General features: G+C 35.8%; 2 protein-coding genes across 3 annotated transcripts; one reads left to right on the forward strand and one right to left on the reverse strand.

Moving 5' to 3' along the window:
* Positions 1–397: 397 nt before the first annotated feature.
* On the reverse strand, positions 398–7,170 carry LOC135157449 (very long chain fatty acid elongase 6-like). Its single transcript, XM_064112785.1, has one exon. The coding sequence runs from the start codon at positions 7,075–7,077 to the stop codon at positions 6,238–6,240; it is 840 nt and encodes a 279-aa protein (XP_063968855.1). The 5' UTR covers positions 7,078–7,170; the 3' UTR covers positions 398–6,237.
* LOC129282098 (thioredoxin domain-containing protein 15-like) lies at positions 6,997–27,393 on the forward strand. Of its 2 annotated transcripts, none has more exons than XM_064112784.1 (4): positions 6,997–8,011; positions 17,120–17,684; positions 19,252–19,382; positions 23,917–27,393. In XM_064112784.1, the coding sequence occupies exons 2-4, from the start codon at positions 17,431–17,433 to the stop codon at positions 24,204–24,206; spliced, it is 675 nt and encodes a 224-aa protein (XP_063968854.1). In that variant the 5' UTR covers positions 6,997–8,011; positions 17,120–17,430; the 3' UTR covers positions 24,207–27,393. The 2 variants fall into 2 exon arrangements, with proteins under 2 accessions (XP_063968854.1, XP_063968853.1); XM_064112783.1 differs by having other exon boundaries at positions 7,814–8,353.
* The last annotated feature ends 584 nt before the right edge of the window (positions 27,394–27,977 follow it).

Consider the following 27,977-nt stretch of genomic DNA (forward strand, 5'->3'; position numbering starts at 1 on the left):
GGTTAAGGATAGTACGGGGTTAGCGATAGTCCGGGGTTAAGAAAATCCTGTGTAAAAAGGGTATAATAAACCCTAATCCTATAAGTTTTACATTATTCTGAACCAAACACTATATTGCAATCCCAACTCTAACCCTATGCCCTCCGACATATATAAACACAGAAGCAATTATCGCAGGACATGTTGCGTCGACCATAAATCTTCTGAAACTGGCTTTGGGCTGTAAATGCTCTTTCTTCTCCCTCTTTCTAAAACATCTTTATCTCTTCTTCAGCTCTTTCTCCGACAGCTCCTGATTCCCCTATTTTTCGTCACTTCGCATCCCCACCTAACCTTCCTTTAGATTCACAATGTTCAAAGTTAAAAATAACTCAAAAAGATGAGAAAAACAAACATATTTCTGTTCTGTATTATTTTCAATGTATTTTTAATTTAGAATACAAATAATTTATTTTCATTTTTTTATACCACCAGTTGGCAGTACCGCGTCAATTTGTGAGTTTACATTTCTTCAACTGAAACAAATGATTTGAGAACATAAATATATTGCCGGTTCACAAATCAATAGCATGTAGGGGACAAAATCAAACACACAAAATGTAGGTAACATCTCCTCTTTCAAAAACTGATGTGACGCCCTATGCTATCAATTATATTGAAAATGGATGTTGAAAAGGGAGTACAAAGCAAGATATCATCTAATTCGTATGAGGATATGGTAAAGAATAATGAAACCTTTCATTTTAGGCAGACTTATAAAACCAAACATCTGAATGTTTTTTTTATTATACACCAATCAATGTTCCATACACGAACATACAAGGTATAGGTATAAAACAATTTTTTTTTATTGAAGCTTTTTTTTTATACAAAATACTGAATCACGCTACTTGATGATTAAATTTGCTCATGATATCTCTTCACTACAGCCCCCTCCCCCTCCTCCAACCCCATCCCAACTTTTCTCAGGAAGGGTGATCAATGAGACCGATTAACAGATTCAGAAAACAGCCACTGGCAAAGCTAACATTCACTCGGGGTGGGGGCAGTTTCGTCTATACCAGTATCTTCGGCCCACAACATGTACGTCAAAGTCATGATATTCATTTTGTATACATAAAATAAATTTATTTTACAGCGACCGTCGGGCAAAGCATTAATTTTAGCCTTATCGTCATTAACCACTCTAATCTTAAATAGGCATTTTATAACATAATGAAAAATATGTTGTATCAGTGAGTTAGTAATACTTGGTAATAACTGAGTCAGAATGCAAATGGTATTATTAAGATTAATAAAGAAAGAGTCCATCCTGATAATTTGTTTTTTCTTCCTTGGCTTCCGTTCAAAATAAATGTGGGAGCAAATTCAATACAAAATAAATAGACTAATCAATCAATGAGTGTTTTTATACTGATCTTGGGTTTTTCCTGAATAAATATATTTCAATAAACAATAAAAATAAATGAAGATGAAAAGAAAGGAACAATGAAAATTTTTGAGCTGTAATTACAGATATATACTAAAAATAGATCATTCTGATGCAGAAATACTTCTGTGGTGTGTTGAACACACCACATAACAAGTCGTATGGTCTGTTCATTACTAACTTTCAGTTGATATAAAGTAGTTTTACAAAACATTATTATTTAGTTTTACAACGAAGTTGGAGATAAGCCTAATTTTTAAGTTTTATAACAAAGTTGAAGATAAGCCTAATTCACATCGTGCAAAATGTATATTAGATAACTATTAAAGAGTTAAAACTTCAAATCTTCATTATTTTGTAGCTAACAGAATTTTTTCAATTTCAAATGACTTGTTTCTCTATTTTCTACCTTCATGTAAACAATTCTCAATCAGGATGGACTTCTCCATTTAAGGTTTAAAGTCTTTGGCAAAAATGAGTTAACATAGCATTACAATCTCAGACACAAATTATCCTTTACCATAAACTCCAAGATGAACTCAAATTCTATTTTTGATGGATTAAATAAATTCTCATTCAGCATGTATGCAATTTTGCATAACAGCAATAAATGAATTGCATATAACACAAATGAAAAACAGCGATTAATTAATTTATTCTAGGTTTATTTGTGACCTACTGTTCAAGAGAAATGAAAGATAAATCAAACACCATATCTAAAATATTCACTTCCTCACTTCAATTTATTCCAAATGCTATTAAATGCTATAGTTTCCATCTAGTTTCTGGAATTGTAAATTCTTCTTTTCAATAGAAATTTAAACTATGCTTTCAAATGCATTCTTCCAAGAGCAAAATAAAATATTTTTTGATTACTTCAAAATCAAAACAAATATATCAGTTTGTATAATTTATAATTGAATATCCTATGATATTCAACAATTGAATAAAAAAACAGTTATGTAATAAAAATGCCTGATATAAATTTATTTTCATAAAACATGTATCTAAAACATGTTGGGAGATAAATCGAACATGGACAATTTATAAGGCTGCATGCTCTTGAAGTGATACGTAATGCCTCTCAAATATTAAAAAATATAATGATGCAATTTATCTACAAGAGCATGCATTGTAGATTCCCAGGTGTATATATTAGACTGTATTTAAAAATTATCTGCAGTAGACAGAAAGAATAAGAACTCAATGGAACATTCTTACATCTTTTTTATCCTTAACCTTAACCATATGCAGATATTTTACAAAGAATTACATGTAATATGCTCAACATAAACATATACATGTATGTTACATTTTGTCATTTGACCCTGTTCTGAACGACTGATTTGGTGATATCCATACCCATGCAAGTATGAAAATCTAAAATAAGAGAAGTATGAACAAAAGTGCTGTTTAAAATGATCAAGCAATTACAGGAAAAAAATAGAGCATGGCCTTGAAAAATAGACGAGCTGAGCATGGATAATTTCTTTCAAATAAATATTGAGATAACTGGTGAAAACATTGAGGCTCTTAAATGGGATGGGACCCATGTTGCAAACTGGAAAGAATTCAGAGTATATTTTATATTTTATTTCATATTTTCCACTCCACATGACAGGCTTCAGTTTCTTCCTACCGTCTCTCTCTAGTGTTGAACAAGAGCCAGTCCTTGGGCAAACACCATGACAACAAAACTAAAGCAATGCAAACACAACAGCCAACTGCTATGGTGAGGACACAAAAACTTCTTCACAATAAAGGCAGACATTTGGAAGCTTTCAGGACCTGTTAACATGGACATTTTGAATGCTCCAGTACAAATAATGAATTCTTTCTACGGTGGCAGCGTAAAGCATATTGCTTCATGAACAGAAATTGCTCTTCACAAATATTACCGGGGAATTCCAGTAAGTTGGGAATGGCTCAAAGGGACTGATAGGAAACTACATACAGTAAATTTGCCACTGGAATAGAATGTGACATAATGCATTTTTTCACTATGGGATTTCAAATGAAAATATGTACTAGTAGTTCAATATGGTACCGGTACGAAACACACCACCAGCTAACATACCTGTCACAATGGAAATTAACAGGGCATTGTACTATATCATGTATAATATCATTGGTTAAAAAAATAAAAAAAACAAAAATACACTGTTATCACTCGACACCAATGAGAACACAGATATTTGATTAACAAATCAAACATTTGATTAATTATCAAATGACAATGAGGTACAATGTCAACAAGACATCTTGTCCCGTCAAATTCCATTAGAGTTTCTGGAAGTGATCACGCATCCTCAGTATGGGATTCTTAACCAACTTGGAGATCACTTTGAAAAGTTGAAGTAGGTTTGATACCAAAGGTACAGCCAATGTCATAGGAGTTCTGTCTGAACTTAACTGACCCTTGACAAAAGCAAAGAATAAAGGCTACATGGATAACAGACTTAAATTACAGGGCTTGTCGCAAAGTACGAACCCAATAGATTTTCTCCCAAAAGAATCCACATTGATTAAACTTCTCAAGTTCTCACATATATGCAAACCGAGCAAAACAGTATTTGCACTTTGAAGATATCTCGGTTTATAATTTCCAACTACTGAATCACAAATCAGCATAAATCAGCATGATTTATAAGATTGCCTACTTTAGCATTCTTTGCTATAGGCCTAGTTGTACACACACATTTTTATTGCATATTGCATACATTATATGCATAAATGCAAGATAATACCACGGTGGAACAAGATTACAATAACATTTATTTGAGTCAGCTGCCATACAATCTGCAGTGCATTGTGTATGCAAGGAAGAAACTTTGGTTGATAGGTGGAAATTTAGAGGGTCAGAGAAATAATAATGGAACCTAAAATATCTTCAATGTATTGGTCCATCTGGAAAGCATGTTTGGTCACATTCCAATGTTATCAAAAATTATATGAAAATCAAGATTTCTCCTGTATGCAAAAAAAAAGCAAACAATAACTTTGGAAGCTTGGATTAGGTGATAGAAATATTGGAAATAAAATAAATAAGGATTTCTTGGCATGGTTGACATAAAAGGGTTAGAAATTGTAATGTTGAAAGCTGTATTTTTAACCAATCAAATGTGCTCTTTCATCACATACACAGTGGTTATAAATATAAGATAGATAAATTCAACTTCTCTGACTTAAATTCTTCCAAACATTACTTAAAATATGAATGCATGAAGTTACAAAATTTTGAACATGATTAGGATTTTGCCACATTTTGTTGAATAATTCAATTTATAGATTTGAATATCAATCATACTTGAGTTTCATGCATCATTGTTTAGGATTTTCTGACCACATTGAAATTACATTTATCCAGGGAATAATTTTCCTGGAATAGCATCACAATTTGCTCCACATTTTTGAAAGACTGCTATGCATAAAGTCTTTTGTATAGCATATTTTTACATAGGACTGTACATTACTTAGTTGAGAGCTTCTCTTATGAACAAAAATGCTATTCAAATTTGTAAAGCAGAATTATTCCCCGCTTGTACATCATAGCTTGGATTTCCCGTTTCACTTTCTTAAAATGTGGTAAAAATTCCCTATATTCCCTAACCCGACAGGAAATATAATCTCATATCCACATACACTGAGTCTTTACTTAAATACCCTTAGTAATATTGCAAGAACAATTGCCAAACAAAGCAGAATTTAACCCATTAACCACTGAAATTGTAATTCCCATATGCTTTGCATAGGGAGCACCAGGTTCAAGTAGGGAACAGGTTGATCATACTATGACATTAACAAAAGAACATCAGGCATGGACAAAGTATAAGAGCTGTTGATTTACTTGAGCTGTGCAATAGTTTTTACTATTGCACTGTCACTACACCTTTGTGATATCATACATGTATAACTTGTATTGACTGCCTAAGCTTGTGCAATAATCAAAACATATCATTTTGTCAAATATGGACTATACCATAGAAATATGAAACCTTGACCTCATGATATATGTTGTACTATTGCACTCTCTGGAATTCAATATTGCTATATTATGAGAGAAAACACAAAGCTTCTATGACTACTATGGTTGCAGACATGAACCCTGATGTATATTAGTCACTGTGGCAAGGCCATTATAGTCCACTAGTAGACAGACAACTATGAACCTGCAGAACACCATGTCTGCAAAGTAAGACCTGTCAAATATCATGATTGCTCCACCACCAGATTGTCTGATTGCGACTTGATCTGCTCAAGATGGTGTTACAATTTTTTATAATGCCCCTGTTAAAGGCAGACCACAATCCTAACAGGGAAATGCCTAGTGACGGTCCAGACCAAGTCTATTGGACTATGCCGCACAACCCTCTTTTGAACATAATATTGAAGGATGAGATAATATATATGATAATACTAGTATCAATCGGTGTTAATATTTTCCTCCACCAGTTACATCTTCACTGCATCATTCTACATATGTCAATACACACTCAATATAGTGACTGTACATGATATCGTTCTAGTGATCACTTTATCAGCTACCACCTTGTACTGTTTTGTAGTCTATCCAGTCTTAATTTCTGTTTAAAGATATTTCAAATTTTTCTTACAGACTCATCTGCACTTCATGAAAATAGGGCTTGAATTGAATTACTTGCAACCCTGCCACTTGTACTGATGTAGGTTTTCTGGCCTCTTGTTGACCTTCACACGATTTGTTGTGCACATAGCAAGACATACAAATATATTCATGAGCGTAAATATAAATTTTTATCTATTGTATCAACTACCTGCCAAAACATACATCATTCTTTATGAGATTTCTTTGATAATGTCTTATTGATATAGGTATTGTAGAAGAAATGTGCAAAGAGCATGAAATAACTGAGGTACATTAGGGAGGCATATTTTATATTATCATGGGTGGTGGAACACGGCTCCCCCTTCTTGATCATCTTGTAAGCATATATGTTGACATAGCAACCAACTACCATTTGTAGAATCTGGATGGTTGTGATGGAGATGTTTACCCAACTTGGAATACGCATAAGCTTGGCTGCACGAACGGTGTAGTAGCTGTACATGATGGCGTGGACACATGAATTGATGAGGATAAAGTAGCGTCCAGGAGCGATGTAGTGAGCGTAGCTGTACCAGGAGTAAAGCAGGACGGTGATGTGGTGATACCAGTGGAGAAAGATGAGCCGTTGCTTGCGGAGCACGATGAACACGGTGTCTCCAAGTTCGGGAAGCTTGCTCAGGACGAACAGCCAGCACCAGAATCCGCTTACGCCTTTGTAGAAGACAGGATCACACATAGAAGCCTTCCACCCGTATGTCCTGACGAAGAAGAAGCAGTCAGTGACAAGACGAACAGCGCAGAGCCAACTGAAGATGGCCAACATGAAGGACCAGGCAGTTAGAGCAAACTGGAGGTTGTACCTGGGTCGGTTCTGCATCCATGCCTGAAGACCAAAGATCACCACTATGTACACTGCACAGGACGTGAAAGACAATGTCCAGTTATTTTCAAACCAGGTTATTTGATCCTTGTAGTTGAAACTTTTCTCGAACGCGAAAACGGTGGTGTGGTTCGCATTCAGCCGGGCAGAAGCATCCACCGGCTCTATCCCCAAAGATGACATGGTTCCAACGATTGAATTCTTGATCACAACAGTTTCGCAACTTCTCGCAAAGCCTGGTAGGAGTCACTGCACTAAAGTTTGAGCACTGTTTCTTTGATACTATAGCACTCAGCGCTCAGTGGCACAAGCAGCAGACGACTGGTGCCCTGTCTTGAAATAAAATGCAGTGATTCTGAAAGAGTTTTCGTCTGCTGTCAGGAGGTCACATTGACAACTGGTGTTCCAGGATAGATGATTCCTACTACAGATGTTGATATGAGCTGAGATGAGGATATTTTCTAGAATTGATTAACCCCTGGACACTCCCTCTTCGAAACCTTGACCGGGCGTGTTGTACTATAGCAACAGAACAAGATCAAAGCCAAACCCTCAGCTCCGCCGCTGCCTCCTCCACACTTGAGTAGCTTATGAATATTCCCGGTAATATCTCACCAAGACAAATACGATAGAAAGACGCTGGTTATTCTTTGATTATTACTCCCTTTGGAAGTTCCTATTGTAATAGTTTTTCTGTTAATTTTGTTTCAAAAATGTATATTTAGAGTTTATATGCACATAAAAATAAATTGCCGAATATTTTATCATGCATCTAATATTATTTTGTTGATATAATATGGAATATATATATAATTTTAGGAAAGATTAGACCAAACACAAAACCTCCGTCTGGTAAATGTACGGAGCACTGTCGGAGAAATCTCCATTCTGATTGGTTCAGGGCATCAGGTGGTGCGATGCTGAAATGGGAGGAGCTGACCCGGTGAAGTCGAACACGTGAATTCTACAGTTTCTAATTGCGATGGGGTGATAATTAAAGACAATAATGGAAAGCATTTTAGGTCAAAGCGTGAATTTCAACATAATTTTGCTTCATAAGAACATGAAATGTCAGTGACTTAACACTTCCATCAAATAAGTACAGAAATTTACAAATGTGAGCAACATAAAACAATCTCGACTATTTTTATGTTTCACTGGCGAAAAATATATCATGAGCTATCATTGCCCAACGGCGATCACACGTGCTGTATTTGAAAAAGTTTGTTGACCTGTTTATGATATTTCGCTTATCTCTAAACTGGGTAGCGCAGATGCAGAGCGAGTTAAATTACCTCTGCAGGATCGGGATTTGCGAAATAAAGTTTGTTGACATCAATGGGCACTGTTTTTGGCCGTATGAAACGGTACCGTATGAAACGAACTATGTTACCAAAGAAAATGTTTATTTTTGCTGCGAAAATCGTATTTTTTGTTAGTTCATGGAGTAGTGTAGAAGGTAAGTCGTAAAATTTTCTGGAATTCATATTCGGATAACATGGATTATTAATAAAAATGCAGTTGAATTATGAACCAAGATATATGATGTGGTCCCAGGCATTAGGAATTGTGTTGTACTTGCAACTTTCACGTAGCTAGTCCACTCACACGTATTGCGAGGTTACTAACCTCGCACCACGAACCGCGTTTGGCAGTGGATTTCTAACTAGTGGGTCGTGCGTGCTGGGATCTCACTTCTTGGCCTTGGGTCCACAACACACGACTTCTATGGCTTGAATTTTCTGTGCGCGGCGGCATGTAATGAACCCTTGGGTGTAGCTAGTCCTAACTAAACTTAGTTAGCTTGGCTTGCCTTAACCCAGAGAGCTCCCGCCCGCGCAGCGGGCGGGAGCCCAGAAGCTTACCGTGTATTTTACCATTGTCACCGGACTAGGGTGATTTATGGTCTAAATATTTCTCCAAATGAATTGTGAAAACAGAAAGTATACAATTACCACGATTATATGGATGAAGGTCTAACGAGTGGCAGATTCCTGACATCTGGGCACAGTCTGGAACCTCAAAAAAACGAAAAGTTCTCTCCTTCTACCCCGTCTCGATCGGCCATTTTTGTTAAAAATCACTAACAAAATGGCCGATCGAGACTGGGTAGAAGGAGAAAACTTTTCGTTTTTTTGAGGTTCCAGACTGTGCCCAGATGTCAGGAATCTGCCACTCGTTAGACCTTCATCCATATAATCGTGGTAATTGTATACTTTCCGTTTTCACAATTCATTTGGAGAAATATTTAGACCATAAATCACCCTAGTCCGGTGACAATGGTAAAATACACGGTAAGCTTCTGGGCTCCCGCCCGCTGCGCGGGCGGGAGCTCTCTGGGTTAGGCTTGCCTTAGCTTAGCCAGGCGGCTTCTAGACTAGAGAGTAAAAATCATTTACTAACGTAAGGTTACTCTCATACGAAGCCAGGGGCGGTATTCTGAGGTAATTTTATCTTTAAAATATTTTATTTTATCTCTTAAAATGAAATTGGTATTCTGAGATGACATTTTATCTCTCAGAAAATATTTCAAATTTTATCTAGGCCTATCGTTTAAATTTTATCTTGCGTATCTATGATGATGATACGCAATAGAGCAGTGGCTGCGTAGACATACCCATCGCGTATCTGGCCATTGCAACGCGGGTGATGTGCTTGCGCCCAAATTACTTTGAAGAAAAAAATAGAATTAACTTAAAAGAGGGTAGGGGCTATTTTATCTCTGCGACGTTGATTTCGTCAATATTTCTAGGTGAATTAACTCCAAATGTTGGCATGAAAATGAAGAAAAATGATATATTCCTTGAGAACAACACCTTAAAGTTATTCCTGTACAATCAGGAAGCATTTCATAAGACCTTTCTTGACTAATATTGTCTTTGAAATGATGCTTGAAAAGATGCGATATAGACTTTTTAAAAAAGATGAGAATATTGTCATTTTTGTTAAAAACAAATCTCTGTAAAGACGCGCAAGCGTATAGTGCTAGCGTATTGAAGTCAATAAATTGACGCAATCTCACTCCCTCGCCACACCTCCTAGCGGAATGGATTTCTATTGGTTGAGTGATATGAGAGAGCTATAAAAGCATGTTTCTAATTGGATATTGATTAAAAAATAGGTGTGTCTTACAGAGATAAAATGAAGATAAAATTGTTCTCAGAATACCAATTCGGAGAGATTTTAAGGGTATTTTATCTCACTGATTTTAACGGAGATAAAATATTTTATTTTAACTGAGATAAAATGGATCTCAGAATACCACCCCAGGCCTTCTATCTCATAGACCCACACAGAGCCAGCCAAAACCTGAAACTTTCACCCCCGAGATTTCTACTTTCCTTCTAAAATAAAAGATCTAGCTCTAAATCATGTACAAACTACATGGGATAAAACTTAATTTTATCCCATGTACATGATTTAGAGCTAGATCTTTTATTTTAGAAGGAAAGTAGAAATCTCGAGGGTGAAAGTTTCAGGTTTTGGCTGGCTCTGTGTGGGTCTATGAGATAGAAGGCCTGGCTTCGTATGAGAGTAACCTTAGTTACGTTAGTAAATGATTTTTACTCTCTAGAAGCCGCCTGGCTAACTAAACTAGCCTGCCCTGGCCTGGAGGCTTCTGGAGAGTAGTTCTAACTTACTGACGTAGGCTTACTCTCCATGAAGCCTGGGTTGGCATACCATTGCTCTACACGCACCGACGAATTGGGCAACAATAGTGTTGTGCGTCAAAGTACCGGTATGGTTGGAGCTAGTACCCCTTGCCTTATCGACCACCTAATTTTCTAAGCATCGCATCTGCAAAAATATTCATCAGTTTTACCTAGTTTTCGACTTATTTGTGCAGAAAATTGAGCGGATCAGATTCCCATGGTTCGATCGACAATTCCGATTCTATTCGCGGATATATCGGCGAACAACGAATGCGACAATTTTACATTTGCTCAAATTTGCACCCTTCTTTTGAAACCGACCACCCGCGATACACTAAATTTACGGCCGATTCTTGTCGCGGTGGCGAAATATTTTGACTCTTCCAAATCAGTTCTATGATGTCAACATGCTTAATGATCGCTCACTACTTCCACTGCGAGCTCTGGAACATGATTCGACGATTGACGACGGATATTTGTTTTAAAGCCGTTTCCTATCGGATTTCTCGGTATAACAACTGTTTTTCGGCGGGGTTTGGGTCTGGTCAATACAATTTTGATGAATTCTACTAATTTTTTTTTTTACATTTTTCCCTTTTTTTTTTCTCGTAAAATCGATTTTTACTGTTCCTATGGACACTGCGCCTACTCTCCCGGCTCCCGCGCGTTCGTTTGTAATACGCAATAATTTTAATGCGCGCAAGGTGGTCGATTTCAAAAGAGGCGGTCGATATGTGGTGGTCTCACTATACTAGTTATATTTATTTTTTTAGCCCAAACTTATGATGTGGGCTACAAAGCCAGGTCAAAGTACAATTGGCTGGCAACTTTTGGCCAAAATTTGTTAGTTTTTTTCTTAAAATGATGCTTAAATTCATTAAAATATTAAAAGTAGAGGAGTGTTTACTTACATATATTGTCGCCATCTTGCCGTATTTGTTATCGTAGCCAAAGATACTAGACGCGTATAGAGGGCGACAGCCGCGACAATATCATGACATGAGCATGAGTTGTGGAGGTGCCGTGGCTGAGTGGTCTAATTGCGCCTGGAGCCCGTTTCTCAACACCTGGACAAGTTAGTCATATCTTTATCCACCAACCACGGAGTTAGTTCCAATCTTACTAAACCCGTTTCACGAAGGGCTTCCTAACTAGAATCCCTTGATATCGATAGAAAGAGCAGACACAACGTAGCCTTAGTCACAAAATAGCATAATTTTTTAAAAGCAAAAATGTGATAAAACTGCAAGTATGATTAATTTGGAAATACATCTAATAAAAATAATAGCAGAGGCAAAATATGAACCATGCATTCTTAAACCATGAAGACTTGAGCATTCAATTGCTGAGAAAATCAAATTATGAATATATCATTTCATGACTAAAAAATCACATGGGGACAATGAGATGGGTATCCCCGGGATAGTTAATCTTGATAGTTTACGAAAGTAAACCACTATTGTTTTCTTTGTAAAATAATGATAATTATACCTTTATTTATGGTTCCAAACATCAAAATATAGTTTAACATAAATGTTTAAATTTTTACATACCGAAACACACGATTTGACAAATTCTTTGCATAAATTAGAGATAGAATTCATCAAAAATGTTGATAAGTGTTTGAAAACGACGAATATGAGTCCAGTTATGGATGACCTGCCGTGGTAGAATCTTTATCGATTCAATTATTTTACTATTTCAAAATGAGTGGTTTTGCTGCGTTTTACCAACAGTTTTTATAGTTTCTGTGAATTACAATTATTATTGAATGATCTATCACACCTGTTTTGCAATGTAATTTCAACTTCTATGAACGATTACGTAATATTACAATTTTTAAATTTCGAGGCAATTTTGCATGTCATAGTCTACCCACGTGATGCCACTACGTCATTAAGAAAGAAGTTATGACAGGTTCAGAGGTGTCATAAATATTTGGTTAGGTTGTTGTCCCCGATCTTGGCAAAGAGGGCTTCGTGAAACGGTTAGCGGACAAGTAGCTCACTATCTTCGAGTTTGTCAAGAAGTTAGACTTATGACGGTGTTGAGAAACGGGCCCCTGGTTATACATGAAAAGTCTGGGCTTCGATCCCCGGCCCCGGCACCTATGCCCGTGAGCAAGGCATTTAATCTACGATGCTTTTTTATCCTGCTTTCAAATAAATGGAAATGCTATATGCATTATTGGTAACTAGTTGTGCACTTTAAAAAAAAAAAAATGAGCAGTGTCAACTTAGATTTTTTTTAAATACTTGCGTCTGGCGATAAATATCATGGATTGTAAAATATTCTTGCATCGGCTAATAAATATCATGAAATCACTTCATGTTATTTTTCAAGTATTTTTTTAAACCTAAGCTGGCACTGCTCATGATATTGTCGCCCTCTATACGCTTCGCGCTCGCAGTAATTATCTAGTTACATACGCATCTTGTTCAGGATCACAAACATCGCCCAGAATGTTTACTTTTCAGGACAAAATACATGAAATTTCCAAAAATTTTAGCTCACGCTTCACGCTCACACTATTTAAATAGGGCTTATGAGATTGTTACACATTTGTGTTGTTTCATAAGAATAAAGCTAAGAAGTGACTGTTATAAGTGTTATTACCCCTTCAAAGAAACAAACAAAAATCAACTTTGAGCAGCCGATTGCGGAAAATACGGGTGAAAATTTTTTTTTGCCCCCCTATTGGCGGAGGCTGGATCCGCCCCTAAATGTCTAACAACTTCCTTGACCTTGGCTTGACCTCATTAGTAATGAGGTCAAGGAAGTTGTTAAAAATGTGGAATGTGGATATGACTTGCATCTTGCATTCTCTTTAGTTTTGTAGGTTTGTTTATAGGGTAGCAATTAGCAAAGATGAACAAATGACAGAATTATTTTTTTAATTCAAGTCCTAAAATGAAATAAATTACAACAAATTACTCCCAACTCTAATTATTATTTATTTCATATTTTCTTACTCTCTTGATAGAATTTCTATCTTTTTCTTTTATTTTCCTTTCTTGTTATCTCTTTCAGTGACTTTCACTTTCTTTTTTCATTTGTATTTTTCTTCCTTTAAAAATATATTTCTTATTGTCTTCTTCTTCTGGAAACGGTACAGGCCACTGTATGGTGTATTGTCGTACTGGTAAAGTGCACTGTGCAAGTGTATGTACATCATATGATAAAAAAATTGCTTACACCATGCAAGTAAAAACAACCACTGTTATTAACCGAGCTGGGTCTTTGTACCTCTTGTTTAAAGATGTGTAGAGAGGTACAATTAACTGTGCTTTGGGGGAGAGTTCCAAAGTCTTATTGAATCTGGGAAGAAGCTCCTCTGGTAGACAAGTGTTCTGGCAAAGGGAACAAAGATCTTCTGAGAATGACCTCTATGAGAGGATGTAGATGGAGTGAGGAAGGTAGGTGGGATGTCAATGAGTGAGCTGGTAATACAGTAGATAATCACCACCTCGGCTTGTGCCCTACACTCTTGTAAAGTTGGCCATTTGAGCTACTTGTTCTACGGAGCATGCATAGCGTCATTGCACCATTTCAAGCTTTTTTATATTTGCTTGCATGTGAGGGTCCTATATTATGCTGGCATACTCCATGATTGGTTACAGGAGAGCTTAGTAGCACAGTTCCTTCACCTTTCTTGGACATGGCTGGATATTTCTCTGGAGGAAGGTATGTGTGGAGTTGGCCTTTTTGGTTACAGCATTTATATGTTGATTCCAGCTGAGGTTCCTCTGTAGCTCAACACCAAGATACTCTGTCATATTTTTGTCTCACCTGCATAGCAGAGTGAGACTATAGGCACCGCTTTTCCGGCGGTGGCGGCGTCAACACCAAATCTTAACCAAAGGTTAAGTTTTTGAATTACCATCATAACTTTGAAAGTTTATGAATCTGATTCATGAAACTTAGACATAATAGTAATCAAGTATCACTGAACATCATGTGCAAGTTTCAGGTCACATGATTAAGGTCAAAGGTCATTTAGGGTCAATGAACTTTGGCCAAATTGGGGGTATCTGTTGAATTACCATCATAACTTTGAAAGTTTATGGATCTGATTCATGAAACTTGGACATAATAGTAATCAAGTATCACTGAACATCCTGTGCAAGTTTCAGGTCACATGACCAAGGTCAAAGGTCAATGAACTTTGGCCATAATGGGGGTATCTGTTGAATTACCATCATAACTTTGAAAGTTTATGGATCTGATTCATGAAACTTGGACATAATAGTAATCAAGTATCACCGAACACCCTGTGCAAGTTTCAGGTCACATGACCAAGGTCAAAGGTCAATGAACTTTGGCCATAATGGGGGTATCTGTTGAATTACCATCATAACTTTGAAAGTTTATGGATCTGACTCATGAAACTTGGACATAAGAGTAATCAAGTATCACTGAACATCCTGTGCGAGTTTCAGGTCACATGATCAAGGTCAAAGGTCATGTAAGGTCAATGAACTTTGGCCATGTTGGGTTTTTTTGTTGAATTACCATCATATCTCTGTAAGTGTATTGGTCTAGATCATAAAACGTGGACATAAGAGTAACCAAGCATCACTGAACATCTTGTGCGAGTTTCAGGTCACATGACCAAGGTCAAAGGTCAATGGATATTGGCCATGTTGGGGGTATTTGTTGAATTACCATCATAACTCTGTAAGTATATTGGTCTAGTTCATAAAACTTGGACATAAGAGTTGTGAAGTATCACTGAACATCTCATGCGAGTTTCAGGTCACATGACCAAAGTCAAAGGTCATTTAAGGTCATTGAACTTTGGCAATTTTAGAGGTAATTATTAGATTGCTGTCATAACTTTCAAAGTTTATATATAGTGTATAAAATATGGATATAGGGGTAATCAAGTATCACTGACAATTTTTAGGTCACATTATCAAGGTAAAATGTCAATGAATGTAGTATTGTATCATATGAATGGTGTTTTTTGTGAATAATTATTAAAAGGTTGTTTTTCAAAGTCAGCACTGCTGCCATATTGAATCGCGTGATGCAGGTGAGACCGCCAGAGGCATTCCACTTGTTATCAGATATAGTCTGTCCATGGTTGAAGTAAAGCTTGATGATGGGTTTGCACTATTTGTGACATGAAGCACTTGACACTTCTGTGGATTGAATTCCATCAGCCAATCATGCTCCCATCGTTGCAAGGAGTCGATGTCCTCTTGGAGACAAATGGCATCTTCCTCTGTCTTGATGTTTGCAGAACCCATGCAATTATCAGCAAAGAGCCTTACTGTTGAGTTGGTGGAGAGATACTCTTGGGTCCCATTATCCAGGAAGTCAGCTATCCAATGGTGAATGTGATCTCGGATCCCATAAGATTGAAGTTTGTGTAACAGGCGTCCATGTTGTACTTTGTCAAATGCTTTAGAGAAGTCAAGGAGTATCATATTCAGTTGACCCTTGTCATCAATGGTTCTAGCAAGATTTTGGATGGCAAGAATCAGCTGAGAAACACAGGATCATTTCTTGCGCAAACCGTGTTGAGCATCAGACAATACATTGTGGTCTTCAAGGTGGGTCATGACGTCACTAAGAACGATGTGCTCTAGAATCTTACAGATCACTGATGTCAGAGAAATAGGCCTGTAGTTGTCTGGTTTACTACTGTCGCCTTTCTTGAAGATGGGGACAACGTTAGCCATCTTCCATTCAGCAGGGATGATAACTTGATCTACATGTAGGGAGGCTTGAAAGAATGTGGAGAATATTGGTGTTGATTCGGTGGCAAGTCCCCTTAAAAGTCTGGCAGGAATTTCATCAGGACCAGATGCCTTATGGATATCAAGCTCAGATTGAATCTTATGGATCCCTGGGGGAGAGATGATTATATGATCCATGGATGGGTCAGGCCTAGGCCATTTGTCCCTCAGGCTGGTCATATCTTCATCATGGTTGTATACCGGTGAGAATTGTTGGCTAGAGAGACTGTCAGTAGCGTTTATATAGTTCTTTCTTGTTTCATTCATTTCTCATTTGTTACTGTTTTTTTCTATTATTTGTTTATTTCTTGGTTCTTTCTTACTTTCTTTTATACTTTACTTTAATTTTCTTTTTATATTTCTTATTCAGAATTTCTGTTTTTCTTTCTTTTTTTCATTTTTTACCCTTTCTTTATTGGCTCTGAATCGAGACATGAATCCTGTCATTATTTTTAACCTGATCAGAATTTTCAATGTACACTTTTTCTCTCTCTTCTTTTTTTTTTACTTATTTTTTCGCTTCTTTTTTTTTCCCCTTTTATCTTTCCTTTTTTCTGCCATTCTCTCTTTTATTTCTGCTTAATCCTACCTTTGTCCCTTCCTTAAAGTTCCGTTTTTTCTTTCTTCTTTTTCTTGTTCGCCGTCTTCATATTCTCTTTCTTATGGATTTGCCATTTTACATAAACATGTACATGTATGCAGTTTTGTTTTTAAAGTTTTATGCCTTGTTTATATAATTCTTAGAAATTGTCATGGATTTGATTAACTGATATATCCCCAATACAAAATTAAATCAATCAATTATTTCATGTTTTGTTTTGATTCCAGGCAATGCAATTGAACCACCAATACAAAACCCATTGCAGAGAGGTGACCAAGGCACATGTCCAAACCATTTTGCCCAATTTTTCTATCATATCTCGCAAAGGACTCGTTGGGCCAAATCCTTAGATGACTCTGCTGATATTGACCATTCAGCCTGGCTTTCTTCACCATTCCAACTGTTTGAATTGAGTGAATTATTAAAAGGGCTGAATGGATCCGCAGAAGGGCAGCCTCAGCCAGATCCAACACCATCTCCTAAATTCAAGTGTGGCAGCAACTACAACAACATCCAGAATGGCAGTAGTGGTGTCATTATGGTCAACAGCTCTGAACTTGTGCATCTCATTTCACGGCGACCCAATGTGAGTGCAATCGTGAACTCGTCCATTGAAGCAAGTTCAAACTCGACGAACAACTCAAGCAAGCTTTCGGAGAGTATCTGTGTGGTAGTGATGTTCTTTGCCACATCCTGTCGATTTTCAGCAGCCACAGCTCCTCATTATAATGCCTTTGGGAGAGCGATGAGTGGATTAGATGTCCTGGCATTTGATATCAATCAAGCAAATGGGTATGTTGAATTCATGAATCCACTCAGAAAGATCATTTGTTTTGATCAAAATATTTAAAACTACAAGAAAAAACAAATTTGAAAATTAAGCCCAAACCATTGTCTTATTTATTCCTTAAATTTAAATTGGCAAAATTCTGTGTGATGTATGAGCATGGGCCTATGAATGTTTTTTAACAGAAATATGGCACCATATAAATGCTGTGGATCATCATCATCATCAAGCTTGTTCATAATCATATACATTTTCTGTATACATGTACCTTCCCTTTTTGTTAAGATACACTTGTGCTTTATGCACCCTATATGTAGTTGAAAATAAAGCGAATTGGGGAACATTTAGTGAATTAACAATTTTGCCAGCTCGTTTAATATGTTGGAAGTTGGGACATGATAACAAGCAATATATGAATGAAATTAAGGTGATAGTGGTGATTAGGATTTCATGATGATGATGATAATGATAATGTTGATGATGATGATGACAACGATGATGGCAATGATAATGAATGATGAAGATATACAGTGCGTCTAACAAAAATCGAAACCGAGATTTATCGATGATTTATCATAACTTAATCACAAATACAATAGACAAATGACCTACCATTGTAAAGCTTAGAATCTCCTCTTTCATCTGAAATTACTTAGATTATTTCTCATTCACGCATGAGTGAGCAAAAACAATTTTAAGAGGGGATACCAAAAAGTCATTTGGCGGGCTGTATCTGGGTTTCAAAAAGAAAACCACATTTCTAAAAAGTTCAATATCTGCTCTTTAATTTGATACCTCAATTAAAGAAAATGGTCAAGAAATAAGAAAGTTCTGGTTATTTGAAATAAGGCTTGAATTTCACTAATTTCATAAAATGAAGAGGTTTTACAGGCTAGCGTTCAAACTCACTCGACACTCCGTTTTTTTGACGATCAGCCATGCATAAAGTCTTTTGTTAACCATGCGATAGCTTCTGTGGGAAACCGGTGAAAACACGTTTATTTAATGAAATTATGGAAATACAAGCATTGTTTCAAGGGAACGTAACTTTTTTACTGCTTGATCATTTTTTGTGATTAAGGTATCAAATTAAAGAGCAGATATTTAACTTTTTAGGCATGTGATTTTCTTTTTAAAATTCAGATACCCCCCGCCAAATGAGTTTTTGGTATCCTTTCTTCAAATTGGTTTTTGCTCACTCATGCGTGAATGAGGAATAATCTAAGTAATATCAGATGAAAGAGGAGATTCTAAGCTTTACATTGGTAGGTCATTTGTCTATTGTATTTGTGATTAAGTTCTGATAAATCATCGCTAAATCTCGGTTTCATTTTTTCTGGGACGCACTGTACATTTTAGACGCAAAGTCAGTAGTACTTGTCTTGTTCTTGAAATCTCTTTTGTAATCAACACATTTTATACTTTCTTATAAAAAAATTTCTTTTGTCCAACCAATGACAACTTTTCATTAATCTTTAATCTACATTTAACTTGTACAAGTCTTCGACCTTGTTAGTAAGAGGTTTATTGAATATGATCTTTGATGTGATCTTTTCTTGATTGTTCCTACAGGGTAAATTCAAGGTATGGGATAGTAGCGGTCCCAAGCATCGTATTGTTCCACAATGGCAAGCTAGCGGCAAGGTTTAATGAGAGCCAAAGAACACTTGAGAGCATGATGAACTTTGTACACAACTTGACCGGTAAGCAGAGTTACCATCTCTTTGAAGCGTTCCCCCGTTATATGCTTTTCACACTGCATTTCCTTAACCCCATACTATCCTTAACCCCGGACTATCCTTAACCCCACTCTATCTTTTTTTGGATTCACACTGTCTTTCTTAACCCCATACTATCTCCTTAGCGGGGGTTAACGCCTTAACCCCGGACTATCCCACAGCTCAAGAATATTGATGATTTTACCATCCAGAGCGTTATTAACGTGCAATTTCGACTTCTGTGATTGGCTATTGCTTAGCCCCACTTTTCCTTAGCCCAGTTTCATTTCACACTGCATCTCTTAGCACCGCAATCGTGGTGCTAGCACCACAATAAGCCGGCTAACCCTGCTTTTTTGCAGGGCCAGATAGTACTGTACTATTTACCGTGCTAGCCCACTTTGCTAAAACGTAGTGTGAAAACGAAGTGGGCTAAGCTTAACCCCGGGAAATTGGTGGGCTAAGGCCCCCCCCCCCCCCCTTAGCCCCACCAATATCCTGGGGTTAAGGCACAAAAGTGCAGTGTGAAAAGCATATTAGAAGCCTATCTCCAAATTCCCTTACTGCAACTGAGTCATACAAGACAAACATGGGTGAGGTTCAGGGGCCCTTTTCACAAAACTTTATAATAAGTAATGTGCAATTACAGTCTTAAGCTACTGAAATCATTTGATTTGATTGGTTTGATTTTTTATAGAAATGTGCATTTGTTATTATATCAATTCTTTGTGAAACGGTAGTCCACTTTTTAACTGACATTTGAATTTATGCCCTGGTCATACACACCTGGGGAGCGTTCATAAAAGGACTTGTCGGACGTTTTATTTGACCCATTTCATTTCATCAGACACTTACCGTAGTAACAGTGCCTCTCAGCCAATCATAATCAAGGAAAGATGTCAGATCTGACAATTTGTCAGACAAATATGTTGATGGAACACTCCGCAGCCATCAAATGAGCTGGAATGGTTGGGAAATGAAAACTAAAAAAATATTTCAGTACTTTTAAGTTCATTTTGCAATTTTTAATTGCATTCTGAGAGCATTCCGAATGTCCAGGCCCATTTCGGCCTTGCCTGACTCTAGTGCTTATGGTTAATTTCTTGCATGGTGAATTTCAAGAGGAATTTTTGTTTATGGTTGCACACGTGTACAACAATAGAATTGACCCCCCCCCCCCCCCCCCCCGGCCCTTCTCATGGGGATAATATCCATCTGCATCAAAAAAGTATATTTCCTGTGCTCTGAATACATTTATAATATTTGATTGACATTCTAACAACACTTAAAACATATCGCCATTGCATATATAAGAGGACAATTCAAGATTAAAACACGAGCAACTCAAAACATGGCAAGCTGCTGCTGTAATATCAGAAGGCAAACAGAGTTAACTGCTTTTAATGCCTCTTTGATTTTCTTAAAAAATTTAAAACACATGTTTAAACATATTTATTCTGGCCAGTGGTCACTGTGCTTTAGATGAATGTGTGTGACAGGGCCCTTTATGCACTTCAGTATAAAATCTACAATTTTTAGTCTCTTTAAAGTTATGGTCCAGGCTGGAGATATTTATATCTCAATAAATAGAGTAAAATTCACAGAGCAAAATGCTGATAATTTGATCAAAATCGGATTACAAATAACGAAAATATTGAATTTTAAAGATTTGCATTATTTTGCATTATTTTGGTGAAACAGTTCTAGGTATGTCTTTATTAATATTCATTAGGAGGGCTGATGAGGTCATATCCCCACTTGTTCTTTTGTATTTTATTATATGAAACTAGGTTTATTCAAATTTTTTCTACCAAGAACTGAAACAATTGGATTGACAACTGATTAAGTGCATTAGTTATTTATTGCAACAACTTATTTCATCATAATGGAGACACATCATTTACACATGTATGAAAAAATGAAAGAATTATGATTTAATGTAATAACATAAGAAAAAGGAAAGTGGGGATGTGGCATCATCAGTCCACCTAATGAATATTCATGACGATGTGCATATAATTGTTTTAAAAAAATACTGATAGACTTTAAATTTCAATGACTTCGTTATTTGTTATCCAATTTTGATAGAATTTTCAGCATTTTGCTCTGTGAATTTTACTCTATTTAGATAAAAATATTTTCAGCCCGGACCAGCCCTTTAAACGAAGGTCAGTGATTATGGGTTACTTGCATAACATCTTTTATAAGGTGATTATTCTCTACTAAAGTTGTCTTAGTTTTTAAAAATCCTTAATTATTTGATTACCAAGGGCAATAATGAAGCAGAAATCTTGTTTGTCCTTGGATTAGCTATCACCACAGATTAATACTATTTGTAGTTAACAAGAAAGACCACAGATGGATGTGAATATAAACACTGAGTCACAGCTCAAAAGAATTTGTACATTGCTTTACTTATGTGAGAAGTGCAAACCAGTGCACCATTGGTATGATATTTGCGGAAAAACAAAATATATATGAAAATTGTTATATGATATATAGGCTATCACTATTAAAATGAATGACAATGATGATATTAAGAACATTGTTTGTTTTCAGATCAGTATGTTTTTTTTTGTATTTTGTTTATATTTATAAGCTATCTCTATTTCCATCAGTTGTTCAATGAAACTTGAAAAAAAGGCATAAATCAAAATTCAAAATTTATAATTTAAAAGTAAGTATGATGAAGAATAAAAACAAAAAATCATCAAAATAATTTTTTTTTGTAAATGGTGGATGCTGAATGCTGATAAGCATGGTGTATGGTAGAATGCAATTAGTTGTACTGCTTTTTAAGATATGGTTGATAACAATAAGAAAAGATTTCCAGATGTTGATCCTCCGAGAATCTGTTTTCCTCCACAAACTGAGCAACACCTACTGGTCGTGCGATCACCAGTTTTACCCCTTCCGCAATCAGTTGGTGAAGCCCAGTATGGAGGAAAAACATAATAGCGAAGGAATAGCAAGTGAATTAGGAAATCATAATGAAATATAACTTTCATTTTGCCAAGCAGTTTTTTTTTATTATTTCAAAAGAAGTTAAACCACCAATTTAAATGCAATCTGGAGATGTGAAGTCATTTGTTTTCAGTTTTCTTTGAGTATGCTTGTTATTTTTACTTCGTTTTGATGATTCAATGAAATTTATGTATTAACCATTCACATTTTGTAATGGTCTTTGGACATGTTGTTCATTGTACATGCATCTCAGCTGTAGCCTGAAGTGTAATAGCAGGGGCCCGTTATACAGAGAGTTGCGATTGATCCAATCAATCGTAACTATGGAAAGCCAGCAAATTAAACATATAAAATGCATGCTTGTTCAAAAAAATCTAGATATGAATGTATATCCATAAATTCATTGATTCTTGACAATTTGGTGTGATCCCCTTTGTTTGCAAAGGACATTTTGCAAATTTCCTGTAGAAATAACTATGACACTGATGGATTTCCATAGAGTTACGATTGATTGGATCGATCGTAACTCTTTGTAAGACAGGGCCCTGATCCCTGCTTTGTAACAATGTAAAAACACTAAAATATAAAATTGTTTCAATTTTATAAAGAAATTGTTCATACAGAATGGTAGAGTGAATGACAGGAAGGGAGTATTTACACAACATGGAAACTACACGTCCATGTATGATGATTCAGGAAAACCTTTTTTTTTTAGAAAATCAGTGGAGATTTCATAAGAATCTAGGCCTGATAGGACAGTGATACAAAAGCTGTGGTACCATTGTGTCTAATCATCTCTAGAATACAAGCTATCTTATCAAATTCAAATTTGATGTCATTGACCACTACTCTATCTCAGTTCTTTCTTTACAGTCAACAATATTGTGCATCCTATAGCAGAAATGATTGTTTGGGGAAAAGATTGGATGATTAATGGCTCAAATTAAAGGTTTCTGCACAAAGTGCACAGGAATTCAGATGTTTGCACCAGTTATAGATTGTTTGTGTTGTGGTATATCATTTCCGAATTTATCTGATTCTGGTAAATGGTGTTAGTGTTTATGGGCATGGTTTCCATGAACAAAAATATAGGAATTGGTATTTTTGTAGATCAGCTTTATATCAAGCAATTTGGTTTTGAGGTTTTACTACTTGGCCAAAGTAATCAATTTAAGAGGATTTTTTTTCATCATTGGTAGGATATTAAATCTTAATACATAACTGTAAAAGATGAAAGACAGGGAAAAAAATTTAAGCTTAATGTTTGAAAGATTTTTTTTGTTTTCAACTTATATATAACAAAATTGAGCAAAATCCTGTTGTTAAATATTTTGGGTAAATTTTATTCATTTAGCTGTCTTATGGAAGATTTTAATTATAATATGTTGCAAATTGTTACATACAATTTAAAGCATGTATACAATGAATGGAAATGTATTGGAGTAGCCAATTCTAATGTTTGTATTTGTGTTGCAAAACCACAAACATAATGTACTTTTGCATTTAACAGCAGTTTTGAACATAATTTTTATTGTTCTCATTTTTTTTTATTCAGGTTTACCAGTGAACAACTCTGCACAAGTCTCGGAAGAAGACCAAGAAGGACCTGTTCCTACCACAGCAGTTATAGGTCCAGATTACTTCCTCTGGTTTTCAAACACATTCTTGCTCCTATGTGGACTAAGCTTCTTACAACAGAAAGTTGGAGCAGCAGTCAGAGCTAAGATCACTGCAATTCAGGATTACATTATCCAGGTCTGGAGGACGGGAGAGTTCTATGAGCAGGTGGGTATAGCAGACAACGACCAAGAGCCAATGAACAATGATGCTGCCGAGATTAGGTGATGAATGTCCTCAGTGCTTGGAGGACAGTTCAGCCTGAGAGCTTTAGCCATCTGTGTTCTCAAGAGGATGGCATATTTAACAAAGATGAAGTGCTATGGTGCAATGATGCTTCTGAGATCAGAAGATGAATGTCTTCAGTGCTCTAAGGACAGTTCAACCTGAGATCTTTAGCCATCATTTTTGTCAGCAGGATGGGAAATTTGGCAAAGATGAAGTGCCAGTGTACAGTGATTCTTCTGAGATCAGATGATGATTGTCCTCATTGCTATGTGGACATTTCAACCTGAGATCCGTAGCCATCATTTTTGTCAACAGAATGGGAAAGTTGGCAAAGATGAAGTGCCAGTGTACAGTGATTCTTCTGAGATCAGATGGTGATTGTCTTCATTGCTATGTGGACATTTCAACCTAAGATCCGTAGCCATCCAACTTTTTAACAAGATGGCAGAGTTGACAAAGATGAAGTGCCAGTGTACAATGACGTTGCTGAGAGTGGGTTACGAGTGTCTTCAGTCCTATGTGGACAGTTCTACCTGAGATCCTTAGCCATCCAATTTGTAAACAGGATGGCATAGTTGCCAGTGTACTATGATGCTTCTGAGATCAGATAATGATCTCCCGACTATGTGGAGATATCAACTTTGGATCCTTGCCCATATGCTTGTACAAGCAGAGTGGCACTGATAATTCTAGCAAATGAAATATGTTTCTTGTAAAATCCAAAACCCATAACTATAACAGCATGGCCATTCTGAATTGTGATGTAGTAGAAGTCCTTGTTTAGATATTATAGTGCTTTGAAATGGTGCAAACTGTCAACAGCGAAAAATGTTGTTTTATTTTTTTTTTCGTCAAGCATATTTAGGAGGCTGCCTGGCACGAAAGAAAACAATGAAAAAAAAGTATTTTTGCAGATCCATGTTGATGAACTTAATCTCTTGGACATTCGGGGAGTTAATCTGTGTCAATGTCACCTATCATGTTTTGGGGTTTAAAGGGGTACTTCAGGCTGAAAATATTTATATCTAAATAAATATAGTAAATTCACAGAGCAAAATGCTGACAATTTCATCAAAATCAGATAACAAATAACAAAGTTATTGAATTTTTAAGTTTAACAATATTTTTTGAAAATAGTTATATTCACGTCTTTATGAATATTCATTAGGTGGGCTGTTGATGTCACATCCCCACTTTCCTCTTATGTTATTACATGAAATTTGTCATACATGCGTGAATAATGTGTCTCCTCTATCATGAAATAAGTTGCAGCAATAAATATCTAATGCACTAAATCAGTTGTCAATCCAATTTTCAGTTCTTGGTAGAAAAAAAATGAATAAACCTAATTTCACACAATGAAATACGAAAGAACAAGTGGGGATATGACATCATCTAATTGCTCATTGAATATTCATGAAGACATGCCTAGATCTGTTTCACCGGGATAATGCAAATCTTTAAAATGCTATAACTTTGTTATTCCTAGTCTGATTTTGATCAAACTTTCAGTGTTTTGTTGGTCTGATTTTTCTTTATCTATTCAAATCATTTTATTCTCAGCCCGGAGCATCCCTTTAATAACATTTATCATTAATACATGTAGCAAATAACCCTCTGATTTCTTTTTTGTAGATATACTGTATGTTTATAAATGTGAGAAAGTGCAATTTGATTTCATTTTGAAAAGTGATTGTTTTACATGCCATCCAAAATGTCATTTTCAATGTGTGCAATCTAATTTTTTTTCTTTTTTGGTAGGGGGTCTTAATTATTTTGAGCAAATTTATTTTAACTTGTTTCATGATTAAAGAATTTTATCAAATACATAAGACATCAGACTCATACATGTACAGTGAAGATTAATTGAAGTTACCAAGATAGTAAGTCTTGGTGTAACAGGTCACTGGAGTGATGAATAAAATAGTTTTCTCCACCATGAAAAATAATGTATGAGAAAATAACCTAGCACAAGCACACACAGTTGATTTTAAAATGTACATTTCCTGTCTCTCTCAGTTTGATCAAACTAAGCCTAGAGTCCCCAGTTTTCTGTTATACGGAAGAGGGGAAAAAGTCATGGAATACCATGGAAAATACAACTTTTAGGCCCCTCCAAGTTGATTTTAATATGAAAAATACTTCGAAATCAATCATGACAATCATAGCAGAATCCAATAAAAGAAAACCAAGCATCAGTGGAAAATCTGCCAATCAAACCGTGTTAGTTATGTGTTCATCAAGCTCTTATCGTACTGCAGTGCATGTATATTTATTTGAACTTAGTTTTTCTTAGATTTTCATTCTTATTAATTGTTTTATACAAATGACCAAAGAAAGTGGAATATAGTAATTAGAACACGGAAGAACATGGTATTTTTTATTTTACAAAATAAAAATCTTGAGACTGTTAGTTAAGTAGACCATGATTTATTTATATCAAACTTCAGAATATTGGCCATAGGAAATGAAACATGAAAGCATTGGATGAAGATATTAAAGTTCAGTTACCCCTCCTGGGGTGCCAGGATACTCAAGTGCACTATGGAAATGACCTCTTGATTTCAAATGTTACTTGTATATTTAATAATATCTGGGTCCCGTGAAAGAAAGGTTAGGGATTAATCGTATGCTTGATTTCTACCATTGATATGTACATTGTAGTCGATGGAATCAATTGTAGAAAAATGCTCTATAATTGCTAAGCTTTGTTTTACGGGCCACTAATGTTTATTTTTATTTGTAATTCATGTTCAATTCAGTACAATTCTGCAAGACAATATGTTTAATGAAATCCATTTACCTATCTATCCATCTATTCTATCTATCTATTTATCTATCTATCTATTAATCTATAACATTGTTAGATTGGACCAATTTGCTATAATTCAGTGATGGAGTAAGACACAGCTAATTGTTCCATTGTTCATCACCCCCCTTGACTTGGAGGTTAGAACAAGTTCAATGTATTGTGTCTATTCTAATGTTGTTTCAGCACTTCCTTCTTGTTCTGTGCCTTTTAATAACTTTGTACTGAATATTTCCCAATAAACAAACTCACATGAATGAAGTATATGAACTCTTTACCACCTTTTCTATTAGTCTTGTTGTCAATTCTCTTTGCTAAATTGATGTTGGACACTTTCCACTAATCAAAGTCACGTGAATAAAGTCAATCAACTCTTTACTGATGTTTTGTCTCGTTTTCCATTATCTTTGTCATATTGGTGTCAGATTTAAACACAAATTAAGTTATCAATATGAATGAAGGAAACATATTCAAATTTTAATCCATCACTCAGATTATGTTTGTTGAAAACATATAGCTGAATATTGCATCTAATTTGTGGTGCACGCTAGATAGGTTTAGTATAGTAAATTTGCCACAAGCGGTCAAAAAGGAATGAAGTGAGAGAAAGAGAGCGGTCAGGAGGTTGGAAGAAAGAATAACAAGACAGGATTATAGGATGAAAAAATAGTGAGGGAGAATGGGAATAAAGGTTAAGCTATAGTAGAGGGAAGGGGAAAGAAATGAGTTAATTGTGTAGAGTTGAAGAAAAAGAGATGGGTCCAGAGAGAGGTTTTCAAAGTATAGATGGTGGGGAAAGGAGAAAGATATAAAGAAAGGAGATAAATCAGAGCAGATCAAGTGAAGATATTGAGAAGCAGGGTAAATAAACACGAAAGAGAGAAACTGGACATGCTTAGTTCAAAGAAAGAGAGAAAATTGAAATAGATATTGAAATGAAAAAAAGCAATGATAGAGGGTAA

The sequence above is a fragment of the Lytechinus pictus genome, chromosome 18 (genome assembly GCF_037042905.1).
Source record: "Lytechinus pictus isolate F3 Inbred chromosome 18, Lp3.0, whole genome shotgun sequence".
NCBI classification, from domain to species: domain Eukaryota; kingdom Metazoa; phylum Echinodermata; class Echinoidea; order Temnopleuroida; family Toxopneustidae; genus Lytechinus; species Lytechinus pictus.

Excerpts from the sequence above, each read along its gene's own strand:
- LOC135157449 (XM_064112785.1), bottom strand. The coding sequence starts at position 7,077 with ATGTCATCTTTGGGGATAGAGCCGGTGGATGCTTCTGCCCGGCTGAAT.
- LOC129282098 (XM_064112783.1), top strand. The coding sequence starts at position 8,233 with ATGGGCACTGTTTTTGGCCGTATGAAACGGTACCGTATGAAACGAACT. Across the intron at positions 8,354-17,119 it reads TTCATGGAGTAGTGTAGAAG|GCAATGCAATTGAACCACCA; the intron begins GTAAGTCGTAAA and ends TTTTGATTCCAG. Across the intron at positions 19,383-23,916 it reads CTTTGTACACAACTTGACCG|GTTTACCAGTGAACAACTCT; the intron begins GTAAGCAGAGTT and ends TTTTTTATTCAG.